At 35.8% G+C, this 26,336-nt stretch overlaps 1 protein-coding gene across 4 annotated transcripts in view; it reads right to left on the bottom strand.

Moving 5' to 3' along the window:
• Window positions 1-26,336, bottom strand: part of LOC120412803 (leupaxin) — a 108,493-nt gene that overhangs the window by 41,231 nt on the left and 40,926 nt on the right. The window contains exon 1 of one of the 4 annotated variants that reach the window (XM_039573399.2): window positions 19,951-20,569. The exons of 1 other annotated variant lie outside the window; for it this stretch is intronic. In XM_039573399.2, the coding sequence (XP_039429333.1) occupies window positions 19,951-20,038 (88 nt within the window). In that variant the 5' untranslated portion in view covers window positions 20,039-20,569. Of the gene's footprint in view, window positions 1-13,353; window positions 13,820-19,950; window positions 20,570-26,336 lie in introns of those variants that run through there. 2 more of the 4 variants (XM_039573404.2, XM_039573403.2) reach the window with 2 other exon arrangements.

The following is a 26,336-nucleotide window of genomic DNA, read 5'->3' as shown; positions in this document are numbered from 1 at the left end:
TGGTGGGTTGTTTGGGTGAGACTTAGAAAACATCAATTTTCCTGTTTTTAAACCTTTGCATGGCAATATCTTAGCAACTAAGGGTCGTATCAACAAAGTCCGAATAAGCAAAATATAGAGAATTTTCTCAGCTTTTCAAAATTATTTTTTTCAAAGGTGGGCAAACATGGGCACTAATTTTTAAAAATGAAAACTACGACTATTTTCAAAAAAGTTACCTAAAAATGGTTATAACTTGAAAACGGTGCACTTCATCAAAAATTCACTAGAGTACTTTTTGATTGCAAATTCGATTTTACATCGAAAAATTAAGTTGAAAAATTTTTGCGACCAATATTTCGAATTTTTGAAAAAATCTGTATTGATTCAAAACATCATAACTCGGTCAAAGATTTTTTGCCCATTCTGGAAATTTCTGATAAGTTGGCATTTGATGTCCTCTAAAACATATCAAAAAATACAAAAAAATAAAAATAGTGTTTTTTTGCAAATCAAGTTTTAGTGACAAAAAGTTAAATAAATAATCACCAAAATTTTTTTTACCGTGTATCATTTTTTTTCAGTGTAGTATCCATACCTACAACTTTGCCGAAGACACCAAATCGATCAAAAAAATCCTTCAAAAGATACAGATTTTTGAATTTTTACTTATCATTTTGTATGGACAGCTGCCAAATTTGTATGGAAAATTATGTTGACAAACTAATGATGCAAAATGGCTTCTTTGGGCATACCGAAGGCACCACAAAAGTTTCAGCCGGATTAAAAAATACAAAAATTAAAATTAAAGAAAAACGACCGATTCCGTAGAGAACTGCTCAGTACTGCACAACGGAATTTCACAAAAAATATTGTTGATCGATCTCAAATTTACTAAATAAGATTTCAAACGCAGGCAAATGCATTTAATGTTTTTTTTGTTCATTAGACTTCTTTTCCCATTACTTGTTTTTTTGAAAAAATAGTTTTAGCTGTTAAAAATGGACAGGTGAATATTCGAAAATCCCATTTTGTCAAAATTCCTAAAATATTTATTTTTGTTGGCTTCGAATTCCGTTTTATCTTTGTTTGTTTTTTTTTAATGTAACATGTTCGTTGGACCAAAAAGGAAAAATCAGGTTTGCAAAAAAACAAATTTTGCAATTTAAAAATACAAAACTGAAAATTCTTCGAAAAAAACTGCTTTAAGGGTTCAGAGCAACCAAGGATGTTTTTTTTATTTTCTTCTAAAACTTACGACCCCAATCCTGAAATAATTTGATTATAAAAGTTGACAAATTTTGTTGTAAATGTTTATGAAAATAGTAGTTAAGGGGATGAATAAAAAATTATATCGATTATTGCTGTAGTTTTGAAGATACTAAAACGTCTGTAACAAAAATCTGGGTTTAAAAGCTCTGGTCGATGACCGTTAAAGTACCTATAACTTAAAAACGATGCTCATTTACAAAAAGAAATGTGCAGAGTCATTATGGAATGCAAATTTTAAAATCTTGATGTACAGTCGACTCTCTGGCTGTTAATCTTCTCGAGATCAATATTGCTCCCAATGTCAATATTTTTTTCAGTACCAGCAAGTAGCATGCTTTGATTGTTCGTTATATAATTTGATACCTCCCGTTCTCGACGGTCCCTTCAATATCGACAACGAGTAACGAGTAAACATATAAAAAACGCAAATTGAAAAATACGTTTTGAGAGAATTCAACTAATATTTAAAAAAAAACCGGGGAATTTTTCAGTGCAGCTTATTACTTTTTTTAGTCTGAATTATAATTAACAACATAACCGAAGACACCAAATCAATCAGAAATTCCTTTCTCATGATACACATTGTATAATATTCACATACATGAGAAATGTGTTTGAAAAAAATAATAATAGAAAATGGCTTCTTTTGTATAAGGAACGTATGAAAAAGAAGATTTGAGAAAAATTGAGAAAAATAAGTTGCTGTGAAAATTTTGAGCAAAATCGGTTAACGGTTAAGAGTCGATTTTTATCGATGAAGTTGGTGAAAAAACACTTTTCATACAAAAACGTCTTCTTTAAATCGTTAATAACTCGGATCGTTTTGCGGTCTTCGACAAAGTTGTTTATCATAAAATTTTACTTAAGAAACGCCACTTTTTGGCGGAATTTACAATTTTTACTTTTTCCCATATTTTTTTCTATTTTTTTCCATACAAAACTTCAACGATAAAAATCGTCCCTTGGCTCAAAATTGGCACAGTTACTTATTTTTACCTAAAGAATCAAGTCAGGAGGCATACGATTTGCTAAAAAAAATATTTTTTTCTTGTCACCTTAACGGATAGCCTCCAAATTTGATGGAAACTTATATGAAGAAACTTAAGCAAAGTTGTTTATTTTTACATAAGGAATCAATGTACAAATACAATTAAAAATTACAAAATAGAATTGAGTTTTTTATTGTTAAAAAATACTTTAATTTTAGGTAAATATAAAAGGAACAATCCTCAAGGAGCCACTCCACCCCAATATACTGTATAAAGTATATTGACTATATATATTAGGGTGTTTCATCCAAACAAAAATGTTCTCAGAATCAGGCAAACCGAGGTTCCCCTAGTACAGGATACCCATAGGGACTCTCATGCCAAATATCAGCCCATTTGGTTGAGAATTGGCCTGTCCCCAGCGGTTCAAAGTTTACATGTAAATTACTATGGGATTTTAATGCTTTTCGTTCAATCGTTCCTACAGGTCTGGGGACAACATGGATTCACTCGGAATAAAGACAGGTGTGTAGGGGATGGGCCAATGAACAAATTCCAGAAGGAATTAGGGTTGTCCATTCTGTCCCCAAGGTGCGCATTGGATCGACGTCCGGTGTCTCCAGAATCAACGATTCACCCTTCAAATGTACGCATTGTCCTTAGTATGCTATGACGGCTAGCTGAAAATTACGACGCCCCATGTCAGACGGTGAACACGTGGGAAAGCATCGATTGCATTATTATTACAAAATCATCATGTTACGTTATTTGGAATAGTTCAAATTGTTACATTGCGCAATTTTATTACTTTAAAGTATGTTTCTGAGCCAAAACTTGAGTGAATGCTCTGCCACGTGTTCACCGTATATATACAGTATATTGACTCCACCCCACATCTCACTCTAATGACTGGGATCTCCCCGCCTGGCAAGATTCTCAAATTCTCAAGGTTGGGCACTACCAGTTGGCTGCAGCTGTGGATTGAACAAACTAATTGAACCGCGAAAATGTAAACAACGCGTGTCGTCGCCGCTGTCGAGCTAGCGTCGCAACAACAAACTCGGCAGCAATAATAACAACAACAACAACAAACTATAGTATACCATTAGTGGCTGCCACCTCACAGTAGACAAAATTAAGGTGTTTTTTAATGTTAAAAATGAATAAAAATTTTGTGTCAGGAAAAATGTATAGTTTTATCTCAAACATGTGTAAGTTTACCTTTTTTTACGTGTAACTTCACACAATAATGAAAGTAAAATTTACATTTAAAAATTATAAACTCTACTGTGCAGTCAGAAATAGAGCATACGCAAATCACTCACAGTGGGAAACGCGTGCCTAATTGCGTGACATGCTCAAAGAGAGCAATTTGCGGATGATTGTTTATTGATGCAGCTGATTGATGCCGGGCGCGGGATTAAGTTGTTGTAGCTTTGATTAAAGAGATTGGTGCAAATCGAGAGATCAATCAAAATCCAAATTAACAAAGCCAGTTTTGAGTTCAACATTGAAAATGTTTGAACATAAATTTTATTTCAACAGAAGGATAATGATTACAAAATATATTATTAAGATCAAAGGGTAAACCACAAAACAGTGTTTACAAAAAAAGAACTAAAAAAGCTAACCTAGAAAGAATTTATGAGTTATTCAGTTAAATCTTAAATGAAAACAAAAGAATTTTTTTTTCAGCAAAGAAAACAGTAAACAATTATGACGCAGAAAGTAAAATTGTTTTACTTTTTTATATACAAAAAAAATACTCAAAATTAACGACATCAACCCACTGTCCGCGAAACCACAAACCGAACTGATCTCAAATAAAGTAGCAAAACTCTTGCTCGCCCTTGCCCACCCAAAGATCACACATGCAACCAATTTGGAGAGTCGAAAGTCGAGATGAGCGCAAAAGGTTTTCGGTGGTGGTCGCTCAATAACAAACCATGAAATAAAAATTGAAAACGCGAAAAACGAGAGAAAGAGCAAAAAATCACACTTTTCACACGGTTTTGTTTTTGTTTTTAAGGCGCGCGCGCGTTTTCTAAAATTAGTTTTGGCGTTTACATTAATCGACTCTTTGCACTTGTCTGTGTTTTTTTGGGTTTACTCTATGATTTTAGACTCTTTTTTTTTTTCTTCACAAACACACTCGGCACATTTTGCTGTTATCTCGCCGCCGCCACCGCGCGCTTAGTTCAAATGTGTCGGTTACGTCGTCGTTATCTTGACGTTTTAGCACACTTTGAGATTTTATTTTTCTCTTCTTTATGGTTGTGAGACAAATCTGTGCTGTTGATAAAATCGCTGGAATCTTCGGAAGCTCGAATGAGAAAATCAGCTGAGATTTCCACTATTGCAAAGCACTTCTTAGTCACTTAGGACAGCTTTCTGAATGTTGTTTTTTTTCGAAACTCAAAAATGATCTTTAACTTTTTGGTCACAACTTAGTTCCAAAGTCTGATTTTTATGAAAAACTAGCAAAACCTCCAAACTTTAAACCAGTGAAAACCCGCGATTTTCCGTAAGTTCCAAGTCAACGGCGGTTACCGAACGGACGATTGCGACAACTGTAGCGACGAAACACGACAAAGATCGCAGTTTCCACCGAACTGGGTGCTAAAACGTAGACCGACCCCGTAAGCAACCGCCGAGCGAGCGAACTTTACTGAACACACAGACTGGCAGCAGTGAGAGAAAAGACGTCGCGACGACGACGAGAGGAGCGAAAATCGCGAATAATTCGGACGGCGGCGGTCTTAGAGAAGACGCGACCGCGTCAATTGGCAACTCCGAACGGAATGGACTGCACCGCAAGAAGAAGGAGTATAAGGAGTGAGGATTGGTCAAAAGTGCCCCGTGATAGTGGGACGACATAAACAGAGAGATCGGTGACAGATCTACAGATTGGATGTCGGGAGATCACGCTGAGCGCGAGAGATGGCGGGAGATTGCTGTTGAGGGAAAAGATCAGGGATGAAATTGTGAAACTTATTTCTATTAATCTGGAAAGAAAATTTTTAGTCGTTTTAAATTGTACCAGACGTTAGAATTGCACATTTCGTGCCATCCGTGTCATTAAGGCACACAATTTTTGTAAACAAGAGTGAAAGGGATAAAGAGATGTAAATAAGAGTGTACAAAAGTTATATTCCCATTGAGCAATTCTCTGCGATTTCGGTCATTCGATTTTTTTTTTAAATTTTTAAATCCGGCTGAAACTTTTTTGGTGCCTTCGGTATGCCCAAAGAAACCATTTTGCATCATTAGTTTGTCCATATAATTTTCCATACAAATTTGGCAGCTGTCCATACAAAAATGATGTATGAAAATTCAAAAATCTGTATCTTTTGAAGAAATTTTTTGACCGATTAGATGTCTTCGGCAAAGTTGTACGTATGGATACACGGTAAATTTTTTTTGTGATTTTTAACTTCACTTTTTGCTTTCCTCACCTCAATGAGGAAAGGCTATAAAATCACTTGAAAAATGAACTTCTTTATTAGACCTCGTAGACCCACCTTCACGTATACCTATCGACTCAGAATCAAATTCTGAAAAAATGTCTGTGCGTGTGTCTGGATGTGAGTCCGTGCACCGAAAAATATGCACACGATTATCTCCGGATTGGCTGAACCGATTTCGACCGTTTTGGTCTCATTCGATCCGTCTTGGGGCCCCACAAGACCCTAGTTAATATTATGAAGTTTAGTAAAGTACTTCAAAAGTTATGCTAAAAAAACGATTTTGAATAAAGTTCGGAAGATTGTAAAAAGGGTGGTTTTTGTAAGAAAATCCGTCATGCTATACATAAAAAGGTAATTAAAAGACCTTTCCAACGAGCCCGATGAAGATCTGACAATCCTATTAAAAGTTTTAAGCACTTAAGTGTTATTTATGCACATTTCGGAGGCCGGATCTCAAATATTTTGATGAAAACGTTGTCCGGATCTACCATGCGACCTGTCTTTGTACAGGTAATCAAAAGACCTTTTCCAATGAGTCTAAAACGTTACACATCTGACAACCCTATCAAAAGTTATAACCACTTAAGTGTTATTTATACACTTTTTTAGGCCGGATCTCTGATGTTTCATATTTTAACATTGTAAATCGAACTACAAGTTGCTGAGATATCGACATTAGAAAATTGTGGGTTGTTTGGGTGAGACTTAGAAAACATCAATTTTCCTGTTTTTTAACCTTTGCATTGCAATATCTCAACAATTAAGGGTCGTATCATCAAAGTTCAAAATGCAAAATATAAAGAATTTTCTCAGCTTTTCAAAAATATTTTTCTCAAAAGTGGACAAACATAAGCACTAATTTTTGTTTTTCATGTTTTAACATTGATAATCGGACCATTAGTTGCTGAGATATCGTCATTAGATAATGGTGGGTTATTTTGGTGAGATTAAGAAAACTTTAATTTTCGTGTTTCTTTTTCTTAAAGCGACTCTATCTCAGCAACCCGAGGTCCATTCTTTAATGTCTCTTAGACAATTTTATAGAAAATTTTCTGAACTTCTCAAAAAAAATATTTTTAAAAATAGTCACTTATGGTCACTATTTTTAAAAATTGAAAAACTGCAAATATTTCGCTAAAATCAAACTTTCGGTGGCTATATCTTGAAAACGGAGCCCTTTATCAAAAAATCTGTAAAGTAATTATCGATTGCAAATTCAATTTTGCATTAAAAAATAATGTCAAACTTGTTTTTGCATGAAACTTCGATTTTTTCCAAAAATCACGGTCACAATCTTCAATTTTTTTTTCCGTTTACCTATTTTTTTCAAAAGTCCTCAACAATACCTACAACTTTGCCGAAGACACTAAATTGATCAGAAAATTCACTCAAAAGTTACAGCTGTTTGAATATTTACATACCATTTTTGTATGGACAGCAGCCAAAATTGTACGGAGACTTGTATGGGTGAACCAGTGAAGCCAAATAGCTTATTTGGTCATAGGGAAGACCCCCACAAAGTTTAACCCTCTACAACCTAACCCCGCCTTTAGACGGGCTTCGATCTGAAAAATCGCCAAAAATCCATTTTTCAACCAATTTTTAATCTTTAAAGTGCATTGGAAAGCAGAACTCTTGAAATTTTAGAAAATTTTAGGGTTGAAAGTTTTGCTTGTTTTATGTGGCTTTGCCAATGTTTTTAAAAATATCATTTTTTTTAGGGGTAAACTTTGGCTGTGTTTTTTACTAACATTTCCTATATTTTAAGTAAACATAAGTATGCAGTAATTTTTGTAGTGTCCCAGACTATGCCTCTACGCATTTGTTCACAATATAAATGATAATGGTGCCATTCTGCAGAAAAAGTGAAAAATAAGTAAAAAATTGAAAAAGTGACTGTAAAAACATGAAAAAATTAGATAGGCAAAATGTAATGATAGGAGGTGGTAGAAAAGGCCAAATACTACCAAAAACAAACATAAACTAAACAAGATAAATGAAAATTAAAATACTAAAAATATAACAAGAAAAATATAAAACAAAAGAAGTGAAGTTTTTCGTAGAACAAAAGTTGCTCAAAATGACCTCCTAAACACGGGAAAAATAAAAATTTTCGAAAAAAAAATTTGGGCAGTAGAGGGTTAAGTCAAATCAAAAAATACAAAAAATAAAAATGGTCGAAATCGGCCGATTTCGTAGAGAGTTGCTCAGCTGCGAAATTTGTATTCATATGAAATTATATGAACGAACTAATGATGCAAAATGACTTCTTTGGGCATCAAAAAAGTTTCAGCCGGATTAAAAAATACAAAAATTAAAATTAAAGAAAAAAGACCGATTACGTAGAGAAATTCTCCATTTGAAATGTTAGGCTCTATTTGTATGTGAGCAATTCGCTACGAAATCAGCCGATTTTGACTATTTTTATTTTTTATATTATTTGACGCAAATTTTGTGGGGACCAAATAAGCCATTCTGTGTCATTAGTTCTCACATACAAGTCTGCATACAATTTTGGTAGCTATTATAAAAATGGTACGTTAGTATTCGAAAATCTATAACTTTTGAAAGAATTTCCTGATCGATTTGTTATTTTCGGCAAAGTTGTAGCTATTGATGAGGACAATTCCGTATTAACTTTTGAACGGGGCGAAACCAAATTTTTTACTTCAGTTTGTTTTTCAGTGTTGAAGAATTGCTAATGATAATTTTATATGGCCCTTTGACCTGTTACATAACATAAGGGATCTATTTCCAACTAATCATATATTATGCTAATAAAAAATATAAAATACAACCCTTTGCCACAACAGTACAGTCGCATACAGCTCCACCGTTTTAGTCGGTCTACCATGTACGATTCACCGCCGACATCGACAACGAACAGATCAGGTTTACTCAAAGATCGTCGTCATCGTCGTTAGGTGAAACCCGCAAAATCAAATATCAAAGCGAGCAAGGAAAAAAAACAGTCATCATTTAGAAACATATATTTCTGCAGAAACTGTTGATACAGCCGGCAAATTCGAATTAATTAGAAAGAAACCAAAAACAGAACGGTACGCTAATGGGATGACCGCGGACAAACAGGATTTTGTTTAATTTGATTCTAATTACAGTCGACTCTCTGGCTGTCGATCTTCTCGATATCAATAATTCTCCATCTATCGATGAATTCTTCAGTCCCTTCAATCTGCATACTTCAATTAACTTCATTCCTCGATATTTTCCCTTGCTTGAAGGATCTCTTCCTCGACGATCCCTTGGATTCTGTTTGCTTTGAAAATCTCTTCCGGTTGTCAATAATTTCACTTTCTCATGGCTTGCATAGACATTTTTCTTGGCGAAACGAAGCTTTGAAGGGTGTTTGACATTAGGTTGTTTTTGTTTGATGGACGTTGCCATGATTCTCTCCCATAGCTGGGTAACAAGAAAAAAATATTTTCAATCGAGTCTTCATTTTGCATCGTTCTGTAAACTGATGATTCTCTTCCTCGATGGTCCCTTGGATATTGACAACCAGAGAGTCGACTGTATAAACAAATGAGCTTTCCATATGGTGGGTTAGAACAAGCTGCCAAGAAAGGGTGCAGAAATTTTAATTTAATTTGTTTCACAACTTCAAACACTCTAGAATGTAGTTTCTGTAGTGGCTAACGGGTTAATTAATGAAATTCCATACAAGCAGACACCGCGACTCTGCGCGATCCTCTTTTTGTGAATGAAACAAGTGCATGCCTACAACTTAGCACATTAATACCGACGAGTTGGTTTCATTCTTCGACGATGCAACGAATACACATGTTTTTCCGCGAAGGAGATCGTCAACAGCCTCGTCGACGACGACGGAGATGATTTATGTTTGGAGCGTCATTTTCACTCCGTTTTTGCGCTGCACTTTTTGTGCTCTTCATCATTACTGATACGCTCTGGCTGGCTGGCCCGAAACGGAAGTTCAAGGCCTTGATCCAGATCTTCGCACACGGCATCCGAGAGCATGTCCACGTTTGATGCTTTTGAATCAACATATAGAAAGTGAACTGCGCACCGTTTATGGACTGGGGAAATCTACCCTCGCCAGATCTTCGTGACCGACTTGGACAGATGCCCATCAACGTGGGTTATACTGGTGTTTGTCAATCACGGAGCACTTCTTTTGGAATGCCTCGTGTTAGGAAATGTTACACAGCGAAGAGAAATTCATGTCACCCTTACCATAAATCAGACCCGGTACGACGAACCGCTGTACGGAATTTGTAACACTTTTATCTTCGCAGGTCATTCATCAGGCGAAGTTGAGACTCTTCACATTAGGAAACTCCACAGTTCCGTAATCTAATCTTAAGTTATTCAGAACTTCTTAAAAATTTGGACGGCTCTCCATAATCGTTCTCCCAAAAAAAAAACACGAAATAAGCACAAAACTTCAATAAATTAAAATAATCTAACAGATATGCACCATTCCGAAAATTTATTAGATTTGCATTCGGCGAGGAACAAATTTGGAGACACCATAGACGATAAATTACCACCATATTCTTCCCGATGAAACAGGTCCAGCCGACTAAGGCAAAGTTGAAATTGCGTCACCAGTTGCGATCACCCCCACCCCAATCTAGAATGGAACTTTATGGCAGAACTCGCCGTAGGTGGAAACAGAAGCTGAAACAGGTAGGCAACGAAAAAAATACATCAAAGCTTCTTCTAAACAACTCCACGCTGCGCTCAGGCTGTTGATGAAAACGGCTTTACAAAACACTTGCATCTGCTACTGCAGTGCGCTCTGGTGACGGAAAGACGGACCATGTTTTGGCACCCGGTGCTAGTAAACTGTCAACGCGGGCCGATTAAGCTCGTAAACAGCTGGACCGGATGGGTGCTGGTCGCTGGCAGTGTTGAAGAAATGTTGAACACACTAGGTTCTAGAGGCAGCAACAAGTTGCTGTAGGATGGATTTAGCAGATGGTGTGAAAGTTGTGATGGAATTTCATTCTTTTTTGATACAATTTAATTTAATTATATAAATCACTGGATCCGATTTTGGAGCGAAAAAAACTACACTTTTTTAACAATGTTCACAATATCAAACCCACTTAACCGTTTGTTTATAAAAATGCAAAAATACTTAAAGTAAAAATAAATATTCTCAATAAACACAATTTGAAGAACTAATTGAAGAACTCAAAAATTACAATGTAATAAAATTTTCAAAAAAAAAAAACCTGTGGATTATGAAACATTTTCATTCACAATTTATTTGAACAAATTTTATTTTGAACTTAAATCCTCATTTACTTAAGCATAAATCATAAAAAAAAACAGTTATCATGTTTTTAAAACCATGTAAAAAAAAACAAAAATTTCTCAAAAAAACGTGCTTGAAAATCTAAAACGTTGTGTAAAAAATTTATATTTGAACAGAGTATTTTTTTTTTATTTTACAAATATGCAGCTATTTTCCAGAGTTACAACCATCGATTAAAGTTTGTATTTTTACATTTTGCCGAAACTTTGCAGAGTCCTTCACTATGACTAACGAGGCCATTCTGTATCATTGGTTCATCCATACAAATTTACTCGTCGACTCTAAAACAAATTTACCCATTTTTATTCTACTTTTTACAACAACAATCCGACTTTTGCAAAAACATTATTCATGATTTATTTATTTCTAGATATGTTTTGAAGGATCAAAAAATTAAACTTTTGAGATACGGCCTAGCAACAACATAATTTGATTGGCAGTGCTGCCATTTCGAAATATATTTATTTAATTTAAAAAAAAACATGGGCCAGAAACAACATTTTAGCTGATTTTTAGATAAAACATAAATTTTAGCATCGAAAAGTAATTGCACAAATGTTCCTAAAGTACACCTAAAGCTTTCATGGTAAATTCACCTGAATTTTTATGTTTTATAAATTATTTTAGTAAATTTATTATATCTAGATTAAATTTTCCAAACAACCTATCCATCATGGGTTTCCTATGCAGATATGACCTTTTGAAAATTTAATTTAGATATGCAGTTTTTGTTTAGCTTTTTCAATAGAATATTGCTCATGATCACCCTTCAAGTATGAAAATATTTTATAAATTAAAAAAATCCAATAAGCACAAAAAAGGGAAATAAACGGGAAAAATTAGTCATTTTGTTATCGTCCAAATAGACCTAAACTTTTGAATGCCGATATCTCGGCAACTACGACTTTTATTGCCAAAAGAGTAACTTACGAGAATGTCTGCTTCAAAAATTTCAAACCTACACTGACTTGTTGAAAGGGTTGCCTTATCATTTGTTTGTCTTGATTAAAAAATGATAATATTTTATTAGAAAGAACAGAAAATTTCACGAAAGTTATATTTAAAAAATCAGATCAAAAGTTGCTGAAATATTGTCATTTGAAAGTTGAGTGCTATTAAAGCGATATATTGCCACTCTTTCAGTCATCATAAAAGAGGCTTACACATTTTTTACTGTGCAAAAAAACTCGTTTTTCCTGTTTATTTCACATATGTGACTGTATCACACCAACCAGACGTCCAATCTTCAAAGCTTCTTAGACAAAGTAATTCCATTTTTTTCTGAAGCAACAGAAAAAAAATCAGACATGGGCTGGGCAACCATTAGCCCTATTGAAAAAGAAGAAAAAAAGGAATAAAATCGATTCCAATTTAATTCCAAAAATAAGGTGAAATTTTATGTTGGTCATGTTTTCTGAAATTATACAAAAACAATAATTTTGAATGAGAATGGCAACACTACTCTTGCTACCCAAAAATTAAATCTTGACAAAACAATTATTGGTAATCATCAAGAGGGAATACATATATTCATTTTCGGCACACTAAATTTTTCGACCTATGTATTCGGAAATTTAATTATTGTTAATAGCTCAATACACATTAACGAGTCCTTAGTTGACAATAGCATAACATTATACACCAAATTTAACTAATTCTCATATTTAGAAATAACACTAAAGTGAACATTAAATTAAATGTTGAAGATTTTTTATGATCAATTTTAATCATAAAATCATATGATTGCCTATTTCGTTGAAAATATTTCATAGCATCAAAAGTTCCATCTCGACTACCAAATCAAGTGGTCCCAGCGGTTCGGTTTTCCCCACTCATATAATGCTGAGAGCGGTCCATCCCTTTTCCAATGCCAATAACAAAATGTTATGGATGATAAACTCTAAAAATAAACATTCCGTTCCACACCGTATCCCGCCCTTCAAAACAGTCTTTCTTTTCATAGGCCTGCGTGTACTTTCAATCAAAATTTGATAATAATTCAAATTTAATATCTTCGATTCCTGACTTCTCCGTGCTTCTGGGCGAATCCAATTCACAGGAGAAAGAAGAAGGCGATTTAAAAAAAAACCTGCTGACTTGCCCCAGACTGTGAAGATCGCGTGCAACATAAACAAACCTCAAGCACACCACACCAACACCACTAAAAGAATCATTTGTGTTTACACGCAAATCACCTTGCCGCGATCACCACCACCGAATGAATGCTCACGATGACGTCATGCGGGGAGAGAACCGCGTCTTCGCCATGACAAATCGGCCGGAATCTGGATCGGAATTTTCGGCTGAATCAATCTGCGGGGGTAGGGGAACAAATTCTTACCAGACATGGTTCCGCTCTGTTTTGGTATTGGTTAACTCTCGTTGAATGCGGATTCCGGTGATCCTGGAACTTCAGATTCACTGTCAAACTGATTTTGCTCAATTTGACGACCAGATCAACCCACGGGACGACGACAGCCTACGCGAACCAATGTTTCACACGTGTCCGGACTCCGTCGACTTGGCCAAACTTCCGGAAGCGCAGATTTTCACCGTAAAAATAGCACTTTTCCAAACATTTGCTACCGAACCGGTCGCGAATCGCCCGCGATATTGAACGACACCAGTAAACAATCACGAAGCACGAAGCGGCCTAAGCACAACTGACGATCGCGTGGAGTTTAGCATATGACTTACTGGTTAGTCTACGGTCTGACGTGATCGCGAGACCGAAAAAAAATTCCTACACAACTCCGGCTCTCGCGAGGGACTCCCACGACCGAACCTGATCGACAGTGGCGTATTTTCACGGCGATTCGAATGCGGTGTTCCAAATCGATTAACTTACTGTCGGATTTGAGAACGGGCGAGATTTCTTGGGATTCGCGGTTTTACTTGAACTGAAGATACGATGGGCAAGACCGGACTGAGACGGCTTTTCAGTGTAGGGTAGAGTAGTCATCAATGAGACACGGGGAACAATGATAAAATGGCTCTCACAAGTCGTAGTTTCAACCAATCAGGCTCATATTTGGGGGAAAGGTGTGTCTACTGGATACACGTCTGCCATATAAGTGGCTTTGGTTATGGACGCTCCCTTGAAAAGTAATTCATAAATGTTTGATTCTGGGGTGTAAAAGTAAATCATGAACAAAAAATACTTTTTCGCTCGTAGGCTGCCATTTACACCAAAACTAATATATTTTCAAATTTCTTTCGACATTCCATTGGGATTAAGTTGGGCTACAATGTCCTTTCATTAGATTTGGCCAAAATTTAGAATACACCCAGAACCCAGGACTGTCTCATTGTTCCCCACTCATTTCAGCCCATGGGTAACAATGAGACACTTTGATTTTTCTTCAATAAACTTTTCAAAATCGATGGAAATCTTTCAAAACATAAATTAAAAGTGATTTTTGGCATATTTATAGAGTTTAAACTTCATTTAACCAAAAATACAAAGTTATTTGGTATTAATATATGGATTTTACAAAATTTAAATACTTTTTAGTGTAACTTTTGTTATTAAAAGTTTCATGTTGGCAAAATTGCTCAAAAATGTACAAGGGAAGTCACCTGCAATGGAACAATACAAAAACATGATGTTTTGCTAGAAAAATGTTGATTTTCGTAAAGTGTCTCATTGTTCCCCAGCTGTCTCATTGTTCCTGCCAAGTGCGTCTACAATGAGACAGTCGAATAACTCTGGCTGTAGATGTCGGATCGATCTCATATATTGGTCAATGATAGAACACATTAAAAGAAAGATAATGCAACTAAAAGCTCATTAAGACATGCTGATGAAAAAATTAGAAAAATCGTTGAAAGTTGAAAACCAAAAGTGTCTCATTGATGACTACCCTACCCTAAGTGATTCGCGTGCTGTATTTGGTTGCAATTCATCGTAAAAGCACGGTGCTTAAATGTTTGAGTTGTTTATGAAAAAACTTGAATTTAAATCGAATCTCATGGTCATCAAATTCTCATTATAACATTATTTCTTTAAAAAAACGTGTAATTTTGATTTTTCGTTGCATGCATTTCCAAAAACTCTTTTACAATTTTGACTACTAATAATTAACACTTCAACAAATAGTGATCATGGAGACCACAAAAGTCGGTAAAATTTAAGTAAAAATGTTTTCATGAATTATGATATGTGGCAATTAATAATTCAAGCAAAACAATGTAAATTGGCCAAAGCCGCAGTGTAAACAAAGAGTCTGTCCTGCTCGTTCCTAATGTAAATATCCACTGACGTAAGTAGGACAAACTGTTTGTTTACACTTCGGCTTTGGCCCGTTTACATAGTTTTGCTCGAATTGGTACATGCCTCAAACATTTTGTGATACTTTTTAATTTATTCCAAGTCAGAAATTAGGCTTTATTCGTCAATACTTATTTCAAAATTAACTATTGTAAACAAATCCTACAACCAACGTACCGTTCCGGAAAAGTAAAAAAAAACCACGCGAAGCAATGTGAGTAAGGTCGTGAGGTAAATGTTTATTCAAACACAAATGTTTATAAGCAAGCACAATTGTGAGAAAGAGAGAAATTCGGAGAGGCGACATCAAGAAATGACTAACTGGAGTCGGTTTCAATGCAAGCATACTTTTTTTTAGACCTGGGATTCCTCTTCACGATAGAGAGAGAGAAAGCACAATCATTTCGCGAAGATCAAGTACACTCACGCGCACACTACAGTACAATCGAATGGTTTGTTCTTGCGTCTTGCAAGAAATACCACCAATCGACTCGATTATGACGAATCAACGGACGGGGCGTTATTTGCATTTCGCAGCAGTTCCATACACCATGATGTCATCCCGTGTAGAGACGAAAAGACTATCAATAAACCATTAACGGCTTGCCGGCTTGGATAAACAAGTTTGGTATTTAGCTTAGAGTAGGTGTCAATACCAGCACCAATCGCGCAGGAAGGAAGCAAATAATCGTTTAGAAAAACAATTGTAGGAAGTAACCTTACGACCCACGATCGCCATTTCGCACCTCTCTGATATGCATAGTTGGCGAATCAAAGGGTTAAACACAATTCCAAATTTAGATCGACGGTGGAATGCCCACACGAGATTACGATTAAGGTTTCGAATCGTAAAGAAAGAAGGTGATAAACTGGATCGCGAGTTGAATGAAGCTGTTTAAAAAAAAGCTTCGTTTGCTGTGTGAAGTCGAACGCAGTAACGCTATCTGTTGGTAAGCACTAGCACCAATTGGGTATAAGTGGACGAATCGATGAATGTGAAATGCTTCACATTCGATTCTGATGATCGATACTTGACTGCAGTTCGATCAGTTTGTTCGATCGATTCGAATTAACTCTTCGCAAATTTTAAATTAGATTTTTCCAAAATACGATACCTTACTAAATTTTAAAAAAGATATTCAAGTAAAATTAAATGAATTAGCAAAACAGAAACCCATACAAATCTCCATATAATATTAACAAAAAATGCGTATTTGAATATGTAAAATTAATGAGAAACAATTTTCTAATCGAATGGGCGTCTTTAATGAATTTAAATCATGAAAAAATAAGAAAAATATTCCGTTTTCATGATTAAGACTATTTAAGGTTATCCCTCAACTTCCCTATTTTCCTTGTGTTCAAATAGATCATTTCGAGCAACTTTTGTTGTTCGAAAAACATTACTTCTCTAGTTTTATATTTCCTCATAATTTGAAACTTATCTTGTTCAATTTTTTAGTTTTTATTTGTTCTTGTTGGTTAATTAGTTTTGTCATATTTATTCTACAACCTCCAATTATTATCTTTTGCCTATTTGATCTTTTTCATGAATATCCCTTCACTTTTTCGACTGTCTGAGGTTATTTGTAATATTTTTCTATATAAACTTAAATCATGATGTTTTATTTTGCGTCAAACTGCGTCAAAGCATAATCTGGGACATCAAAAATTTACTGCAAACTTATTTTGACGCAACAAGTATGTTAACTAAAACATGGCCCAAGTTGCTCTCAGACTTTTTTTTTGCAAGTTGAAACAAGTAGAATAATCCAACTTAAAATTATCTAAAAAAAGTGTAAAGAAATAGATTTTTTGTAAATTTGTTTTTATCGAAACCCGTCTAGAGGCGAAATTGGGTCTTAGAGGGTTGAACAAATCGTTTTATTGTTTGCATTTTGAGTTTATCGTCGAATGAAAGCAATTCTCTACGAAATGAGCGTTTTATCACATGTTAATTTTTGTATTTTTTTAACTGGGTGAAACTTTTTGGGTGCCTACCGTATGCACAAAGAAGCCATTTTGCATCATCAGTTTAGTTATACAGCAAAAATCCGATAATAAAATCGCATGCAAAAGCATGCACATCACCTTCGTCAAAATAAACACTTAATAGGGGAAATATACCCTTTCTAATCAAACACCTATCTTCGTCATATGGAGAGTTTGATGCTCAATTAAAACTCCAAAAATACTTTTCAGGCTATAAACTTACCAGCAACAGCACTGCCTCGAGTAAGCACGCAAATTTATGCCACTTACTGACCAAAAAGATCAAATTTAATGCACTTTTGATCATAATTTCTATTTTGCGAGACCATTTCTCATCATTTTGATGGCACACACATCCACACGCAAAATCAGAGGATAACTGCTTAACGAAAGTCGCCATCAATATCTTTTCACTTGCGCTAACGATTTCAAAGCGCTTAAGATATAAAATTGCTTCCAATTACCGGCAACATGTTCTTTTGACCATTACTTAGTCACTCACTTGAAAAATAATCCCGAAAAATGTAAATAATTAGCAAGCACCAACAAAAAACAAACGCGCTAAGTCTTTTGACGTTTCAATTTTGAATATCGATTCTAATCGAAGGCTGAAGAAAACCGAGCGAGGAGCGAAGGCAAATAAAGAACAAAGGGTGGCCACCAACACCACCAACATGCTGGTGCAGCGCCTGTTGGAGTGAGCAAGTGCTGCCAGGAAATTTTCGCTATAAATGCTACTTTTCGTGAGTGTTCGCTTAAAATTTAATCAATTTTGCCAGCACTAAGCAGACCCAAAAGAGCGCTGGAAGAAAAAAAACTAAGCTGAAAATAGAAAAATGGGCGTGGCCCAATCCACTCGACTGATTAGAATGCATTTTTGAAATATTTTTTTTTAAATGCTTGTAAAAGGAATAGCATAACTTTTAATAAAAGTGAAAATAAACAGAAATGTTCACGAAAAGTTGATCTACTCGTTGGTGTACTTGATTTTAGTGAATTTCAAGGAACAATCCAGATTATCCAGCATCATTCAAACACGACCGCTTATTAGGCTTAAAATGGGCATATTTCCCCTATTACACACTGCATGTACATTTTTTGCTAACACAAAAAAAGTTGCAACCGACGGGATTCAAACCCAGCACCAACAGTAAGGAATGACGCCTTAGCCCACTCGGCCATCAGACCGATGAAAGGATAAACGCATATGTGAACTTGACATTTCGGTCAAGTTGGTTTCCCATACTGGTGGGCTACATGTTTCAGGGTGTAATATTACACGGAATTTCATAAAATAATGCAAAATTAATTTTACACCCAGGCCTTTTAAACGCAGCTGGATTATTACTTTTCTTGCTGAGTAGTCCATATCATAAAAAATCGTCTTCGGAAAATTTCGTAGGTACGTTGGAGGACTACACCGAAAAAAATAGATTAGGATTTTTTTTTGCTTTTTGTCACTAAAAATTGATTTCTGCAATTCCGTCGTGACACTACTTACTTTTCCTGTCAATCTCGAGCGACGAAACGGCCTACTTTTCACTTGAAAAAAATAATAGATAGGGAAATTAATAATTTTCAATACCAGTGCTGAAAAGTTCAACTTTAAACACTGAAATAGGTGCTGAAAAGTTAAACTTTTCAGCACTAGTATCGAAAAGTATCATTATTCATTTTTTTCTCTTAACGCAAAAAAGCTTAAAAAACAAAATGTAGAAAATTTTCTCAGCTCTTCGAAAATATATTTTTCATGGGTACTTTTTTAATTGAAAAATGGATATAACTTTAATACGGTGCGCTTTATACGAAATTCACTAAAGTACTTTTTGATCGCAAATTAGATTTTACAAAAAAAAAAAGATTTTTTTTCAACGTTTTTAGATTTTATAAAATCACAATTTAAAAAAATATAGCTTTGGTTTAAGTTTTTTTTTGCCAATTCTGAATTTGCCATCCCAAAAAAAAACATAAAAAAGTTTATTTTAAATATACATTTAGTGACAAAAAGTTATCTTAAATTCAGCAAAAAAAAATATCCGTGCATCTTTTTTTAGTGTACATAGTTCTCCTACATACCTACAACGTGATGATGGATATCTTGGTTACTTTTTTTTGAAATAAAGGTTTAAAACTGATCAGATGTTTTTGAATAAATCTTGCTTTCCATTTCATTAGGGCACAACACTTTTGTAAACAAGAGTTTATCCCTCTCACACCTTATGCAGACTGTCATTCGAGTGAAAGGAATGCACTATTGTTTACAAAAGTGTTGTGCCCTTTTGAAATGTTAGGCTCCATATGTGGATTGGGAAGTATTTTATTTTTTTGGAAAAATATCAAGGAAAATATGCTAAACTTAAAATTTTTGATCAAGCCCACCAAGCCTTAGCTCTCAAAAGTTGACATTCTTTAAAAAAAAAAATTTTTTGTATGTTTATTTCAACAATAAAATGGTCTAAAATATTGAAACTCTCTGGACTGGACTATCCATATCCAGTAAGTGGACGTAACTTGGCATTTAGCTTTTATGTTTTTACTAAGATAAACCCGCACTACAACACGTTTTACATCGATTTGTGATATATTGATAAAGATATTTTTAGACGCCACAACAAATAGTGTTAGTACCATGAAATCACGGAAAATTTCCCCTCGTTTTATTTTTCGCAAACTCACATCCTGGCGCAATTCCGCGCTCCCGCAGCGTACACCGGTACGGTTGCCTCGCTCCGGGGTCCCACTTGCCGTAGCACGTCCTGTCCATCACCGACGCCACCGACGGACGCCGTCCACCACAGCTCCTTGACCAATCAAATTTCGTTCGACGCCCCACTCCTGGTAGTAGTTCTCTTCACTTTTTTTTCACTCAAGTCGCCACTCTAAACATTACGACCCACAAGTTCTTCACGCTCACGGTTTCTCACTTTTCACGGCACGAATTTTAATTTACTCACCCTACTCTCTACAACACACTAATGCACCTTTTTATCCGCCATAAATTATTTCCGCACCGTCATTTAATGAATTAACTTAAGGTTCTTCTCTATACCGCACAATCAAACTTGCCTAAAAATAGTTTCCCCGAAAAATTCATCAAACCTTGCCGTACGATCGTCACCGGCGTGTCGTCTTCTTGGCTGAATAGCACGAGACTCTTGACTCAAGTCACGGTCTTCGAGTGATCTTCTTCGCCGTTGGCAGTCCACAGAGTTCAGTTCAGCCGCCGTGGCCAATAATTTTCCGCGTCTTCCGCATCTTCAGGTTCACAGCTCTTCTTCAGCTCGCTTTGAGATAATTAGACAGAGCCGCGTTATAAACACACCAGAAATTTGAGAAAAATATCACATTTCACAAGAAGTAGGTCCGAAGACTTCCTTAATCTCCCCCCTTTCTTAACTTTTCAAATCAATCACTCAAAGGAGAAGCCGTGTTTATCATAACTTTGCTACACCAACAACAACCTCCAAGAGATCCGTTGCACCTGGGCTACTCAAGACGACACCGAAGGGGACACAATGTTTTCAACGGCCGCAGAGGAAACCACTTGTTTGGTTTTGATGTTGACTCATCGAAACGCTACAACGTCTAGCTGGGCAGGTTCAAAGATCTGCACTGAGACGCGGACAACTAGAACCGCGATCAACGCGGAGATCAACAGAACGTCCCACTCCCACTGCTCCTCGTGCAAACGAAACGGTTTGAGGGTTGGCCACGGGCCACCAGTCGTCGGGGCCCATTTGGCAATTGTCCCTCGGGTTTTCCTTCACGGCGTCCGATCCACACATAGCGGGCACACGCGCACACATCCACCCACACGCTCGAGACGCGCTTTTCATTTGGATTTTTTTTATTTTCTGAGTTTATTTCGTTCCTCTCGTGGTCGTGTCCCGTGGAACGACTTTCAGGAAAATGAAAGGGGGGTAAGAGACAAGTGGATGTGGATTGTAGCAGATTTTAAAAGTACTTAAAAGCTAAATGAATTTAAAGGAAATTTTCAATAGCAGTATAATACAAACAAGATGAGATTAGCCGAAGACATCGAATAATTGCATTTCAAATAGTAATCGAGGCTTCGGATAATCAAGTCTTGACGGTATTTTTAGGTAATTGTTAAAACCGAACCTTCTAATTCAATATCTCTTAAACTTAAACGAAAACATTATGATGAAAAGTGAATCTTGTATAAAGTTTTCACAGGAACACGATGGTAAAGTTGAAATTCATGTTAAAATATGCGCTCTGCTCTAAATGAAAATAAAGCAACAAGTTTTCATTTGCACTTTTGCGCAACACACACTTAACATTAATTTTAATTAAAAGTAGACTGCGTGAAAATTGAGTTTTTGCGCAATTTTCACGAAAAAAAAACTTTGATGTTGTGCCAAAAAAGACTATTATTGTTAAAGTTACATGATGTGTCCTTAAAGAGCAATACAAAATAAGCAATTTTGCATCATTAATTTCTCCATACAAAAGTGCTATGAAAACGTTCAAAAAGCCGTTTTTTGAGATGGGATTTTCTTATCGATTTGGTATCTTTCGGTTTATTTTGTAAAAAAAATGAAGTTTACTCGAAACGAAACGAAACGAAACTATTGGCACTAGGCCCCCCGGGGCATGGCCTTCCTCTAACGTGGGATTTCTGCTCCAGCGCCTCTGACGAGACAGGAGAAACCGGGACCGACGTTTTACTTCACCATCCGATAGAAGCTCAGTGGATAAGGCGAAGTTTACTCAGTGTTATCTAATTAGCTTTAATTTTTCAATTCGCGATTCAATTTTCCAATATGTTGCAAATGGGTAATTCTCCGCCAACTCGCACAGCAGTTGCTCCGACCCCTCTTCGATTTGCGTGAAACTTTGTCACGAATCCGAGGTCCGTTTTTTGATATCTCGTGACGGTGGGGCGGTACGACCCCTTCCATTTTTGAACATGCGAAAAAAGAGGTGTTTTTCAATAATTTGCAGCCTGAAACGGTGAGGAGGTAGAAATTTGTTGCCAATAGGACTTTTATGTAAAATAGTACGCCCGATTTGATGGCGTACTCAGAATTCCGAAAAAAAAACCTGTTACCACTAAATGTTGGTCGTCGCATGGCTGTTCATGGTCACCCACGACAGACACGGACGATGAAACAAAAAGAAACGCAAAAAGTAACTTTTTCAAAACTTTTTTCGTAGAATCGCGATAAATCGTGATGTTGGTAAGCAAACCCCTTATGTTTATATATCAATCAATATATTTTTGTAATTGTCTGCTCTACAACTTTGTACAACATTGTTACACTCTAAAAAATAACCCTGCAAAGTTAATTAAATAAATAAATGATTTTTTTCTGGATTGAAAAAATACAATTTTTGGTCAACGTAGATTCGAAAAGTACATTAAATTTCCCATAAAATGACATGTTCCAAAAATTTTTGCAGTCGAGTAACGGGAAATGGCCGAGTTTTTAAAACTTTGTTAGTGTTTTTTTTCGATGAAAATACGTTTTTCGGAATTCTGAGTATGCCATCAAATCGGGCGTACAATTTTACATAAATGTCCCTTTGACACCAAATTTCTACCTCTTCACCGTTTCAGGCTGCAAATTATTGAAAAACACTTCTTTTTTCGCATGTTCAAAAATAGAAGGGGTCGTACCGCCTCTCCGTCACGAGATGTCAAAAAACGGACCTCGGATTCGTGATCAGGGACAAAAGTTACCCCTTAAAACAAAGTTTCACGCAAATCGAAGAGGGGTCGGGGCAACTTTTCCCGATTTCGTGTGAGTTGGTAGAGAATTACCCAAATATATTGGCTGGGTTTTCAATGTTAAAAAATAATACTTTTGTGAAATCATCAGCCCTTTTCAATAAAAATAACTTTGAAAATTTATTAGCCAGAAAAACACCTTTTGGAAGAACAAAAAACACTTATTATTGACATACCTATTCGAATGTTTAGTAGTTTGTAACATTTTGATTTTTTTTAAGAGCAGCAAATTTCATTGAGGTTCATTTTTTAACATTGAAAATCAAACGAATATTTTTCTAAGTATCGCGAGTTCAAAAATATAATAATAGCCCAATTTTTTCATGACACTGAAATAGTAGTTTATGCAACAAGTTGCAAAAAGAGGATTTTTTCAGCACGAGTCGTCCAACGAGGTTCACCGAGTTGGATAAATACGAAGAATGCTGAAAAAAACAAGTTTTGCAACGAGTTCCATACAACATTTTTTGCAATTCCAAGAAACACACACTGAGTGAAATTTTATGTCAAATTTTCATGTATTTTGTCAATAAATCGTTTAAATCAATAAAATGTTTAAAAGTGTTACTTTTCGAAACAAGTGCTGAAAAGTTCAACTTTTCAGCACCCATTTGAGTGCTGAAAAGTAGAACTTTTCAGCATTTGTTTTGAAAAGTGTTTCTATTCGATTCTGTTATTTTTGGCACAGTAAAGTAGGCTATTTCGTCGTTCAAGAATGACAGGAAAAGTAAGTAGTTTCACGACGGAATTGCAAAAAAACTATTTTTTCACTAGTTTCAAGCTCTAAGAGGCTGTATCTCAGCAACCAGCAGCCCAATCAAGGATTTTTTTTTTAATTTTCTCAGCTTTTCGAAATTGTTTTTACGGGGATGCATTTCATTTATGAAGTATTTATTTTCAAACTACAAAAAAAGTGAAAATCTTCCAAAAAATTTTCCAGTTTGACTTTGCCGAAGACACCGAATCGATAAAAAAAAAACCCTTGTCAAGATATAAATTTTGTAATATTTACATTTTTTTAATTCAAGGGGGGGGTGGGGGGCAACATAAACTTTGAAAAATATTTGCAACGGTCTTATAGGCACAAAAGAATACCTCTATTTGAAGAAAGTTAAAAATGGTCTCGAAGGATTTAATTTTCAAATAAAAACATTCTGTAGAAAGAAGTTTCGAATGATAGAAAAACTGCACCAAAACACATCCACTAATCCATGAAAATGTTGTTTTATTCGTTATTTTTCCTCGCCGGATCACCCCACCAAAGGAGGAGGAAAAACGAAACAAAAAAAAAACAGGATTATACGCCCGTGGATTGTGTTTCCTTTCGGCCTATAACTATTCGAAATTGGTCGTCGTCGTTGTTGTTGTTGTTGCCAACGTCGCGCGCGCAAGCCGCCTCCTTTTTGGCGGTTTTTATTTGCCGTGCCGCGTTGACGTTATTTATTCGCGCGCGCACTCTCACTGACTGAGTTATCCGGCCAACATCTGGGCCACGCGCGCTCTCTCTTTGGGTGTACGGCGGTTAGACATTTTGAAAATGTGTCAGTTTTGTGATTTTGACTCGTCATTTTATTTTTAAAGGAAATATTATTGTAGATTTCACAATTTTTCAAAGTGACGATATTTAAAAAAATCATTTGCGTTGTTGTTTAAAAAAAATTGATAGCGTAGGTTTCGATTTAAGCAAAAACCGACCAGACACTTGTTGACCCTAACCCAAGGCAATTTATCCACTACTTTGCAACAGTTAGAGAGACGCTGACGCCCAGCAGTTCGTCGCCGTCGTGCTAACTTGTCGTGCGTGCATTTTGGACCACATTGAGTTAAGAACGCCATTTTGTGCAGCTCACAATGCCTCACCTTTTGACCTTCACAGATCCCCAAAATTCCCCAAAAGATCCCCAAAACTGGCCAAAGGGGATTCAGGTCAGAACGCGTTTGACGCACGTACAAGTTAGACTAGCGTAAACATTTGTAATTATAATAACTCGGGACTCCAGTAACCAACTTAACCAAACTTTGGGACAATGCACTTAATGGTCAGCCAAACAAAACGTGTTTGTTATTGTTTACATTGCGTACTCTAGTTTTCGTTTATTCAAAGTCAAACATTAAAACGCGTTTTTCTCGGAACATCAAAAAGGCGGGTGCGACAAGATAGCACGACGACGCACAGTGGATCCAGGTGTGACAAAAATCAAAAAATGAAAGTTAAATTACACTAGTGTTAGTATTTTTCTATTTTTTCTCATACCTTCAAAAACACTTTCCCAAATTTTGAGCAAGATTGGATGGAATTTGAATTTTTGGCGGCTTTGAGAGTGCAGACATTTTTGTTATTTCTAGTAGCTGATACTTCAAAATTCTCAAAAAATATTTTTTCTTAAAACTTCCGTAACTCAGCCAATTTTAAACCAAATTTGATTCTTTTGACTGCATTTGAAAGATATTTAAAAGTTGTTAATTTTACTGTTCTTGGAATTTTGATTGACCCCTCCCCCCTTTTAAGCTATTCAAACGAAAGAAAGCATTACCTATTTTCAAGATTTTTTCGAATTTCAACTCTTCAGGAACAATTTTGTACGGGTGTGACCAAAGTCTCGTATGCAGTTTCTGTCATGAAATTTAATGTACTTTCAGACTGTGTATAGCAAATTTTGCTCATACTTGCTCGAAAGATCAAAATTTGCATGTTTCTAAAAAAAGTCAAAGTGGATCTACTCTACTCTATTCACGAATCGGATCAAAAAGTCAGATATGGCAATCGCCTTTTGATTTTTCTTCATATTCAAGAATTCAACAAATGTACTAAAATAATACTGGATTTAGGATTTCTTAGTGTACCAAGATCCCCCTCCCCTCCCCCCTCTCCATCGTCTTTTTTATGACTTGGTTAAATATTCCTGTTGGAATGACTGAAAACTTCAACGGCGAAAATACATCACATGTGCTTGTGTGCTATCTTGTGACCCGTCTGCTGAAAAAGATAGGACGTGTCACAAGATAGCACACAAGCTGCAATGTGTATCTGCGTGGAGAATTATTGGAACAAAGTGATGCGAGCAGTGATAAACATATTACCTAATGAGCAATTGCAAACATTTTAATGAATACCGTCATCAGGGGTGACATTGGGTCTGGTGGGTGAGATACATTCATACAAAATTGCTAAAATTTGTATGACTAAATCTCACCCCCAGACCTAATGTCACCCCTGATGACGGTACATACTTTTTTTAGTACGATAGATTTCTTTTGTGTATCCTAACCATGCACTGTCCCAAAAAGTCTTCCTAAAAGCAGTTTT

Source organism: Culex pipiens, chromosome 2 (genome assembly GCF_016801865.2).
Source record: "Culex pipiens pallens isolate TS chromosome 2, TS_CPP_V2, whole genome shotgun sequence".
In the NCBI taxonomy this organism is placed as follows: domain Eukaryota; kingdom Metazoa; phylum Arthropoda; class Insecta; order Diptera; family Culicidae; genus Culex; species Culex pipiens.
Note: the sequence above shows the minus strand (reverse complement) of the source record. Positions and strands in the feature narration are given on the sequence as shown.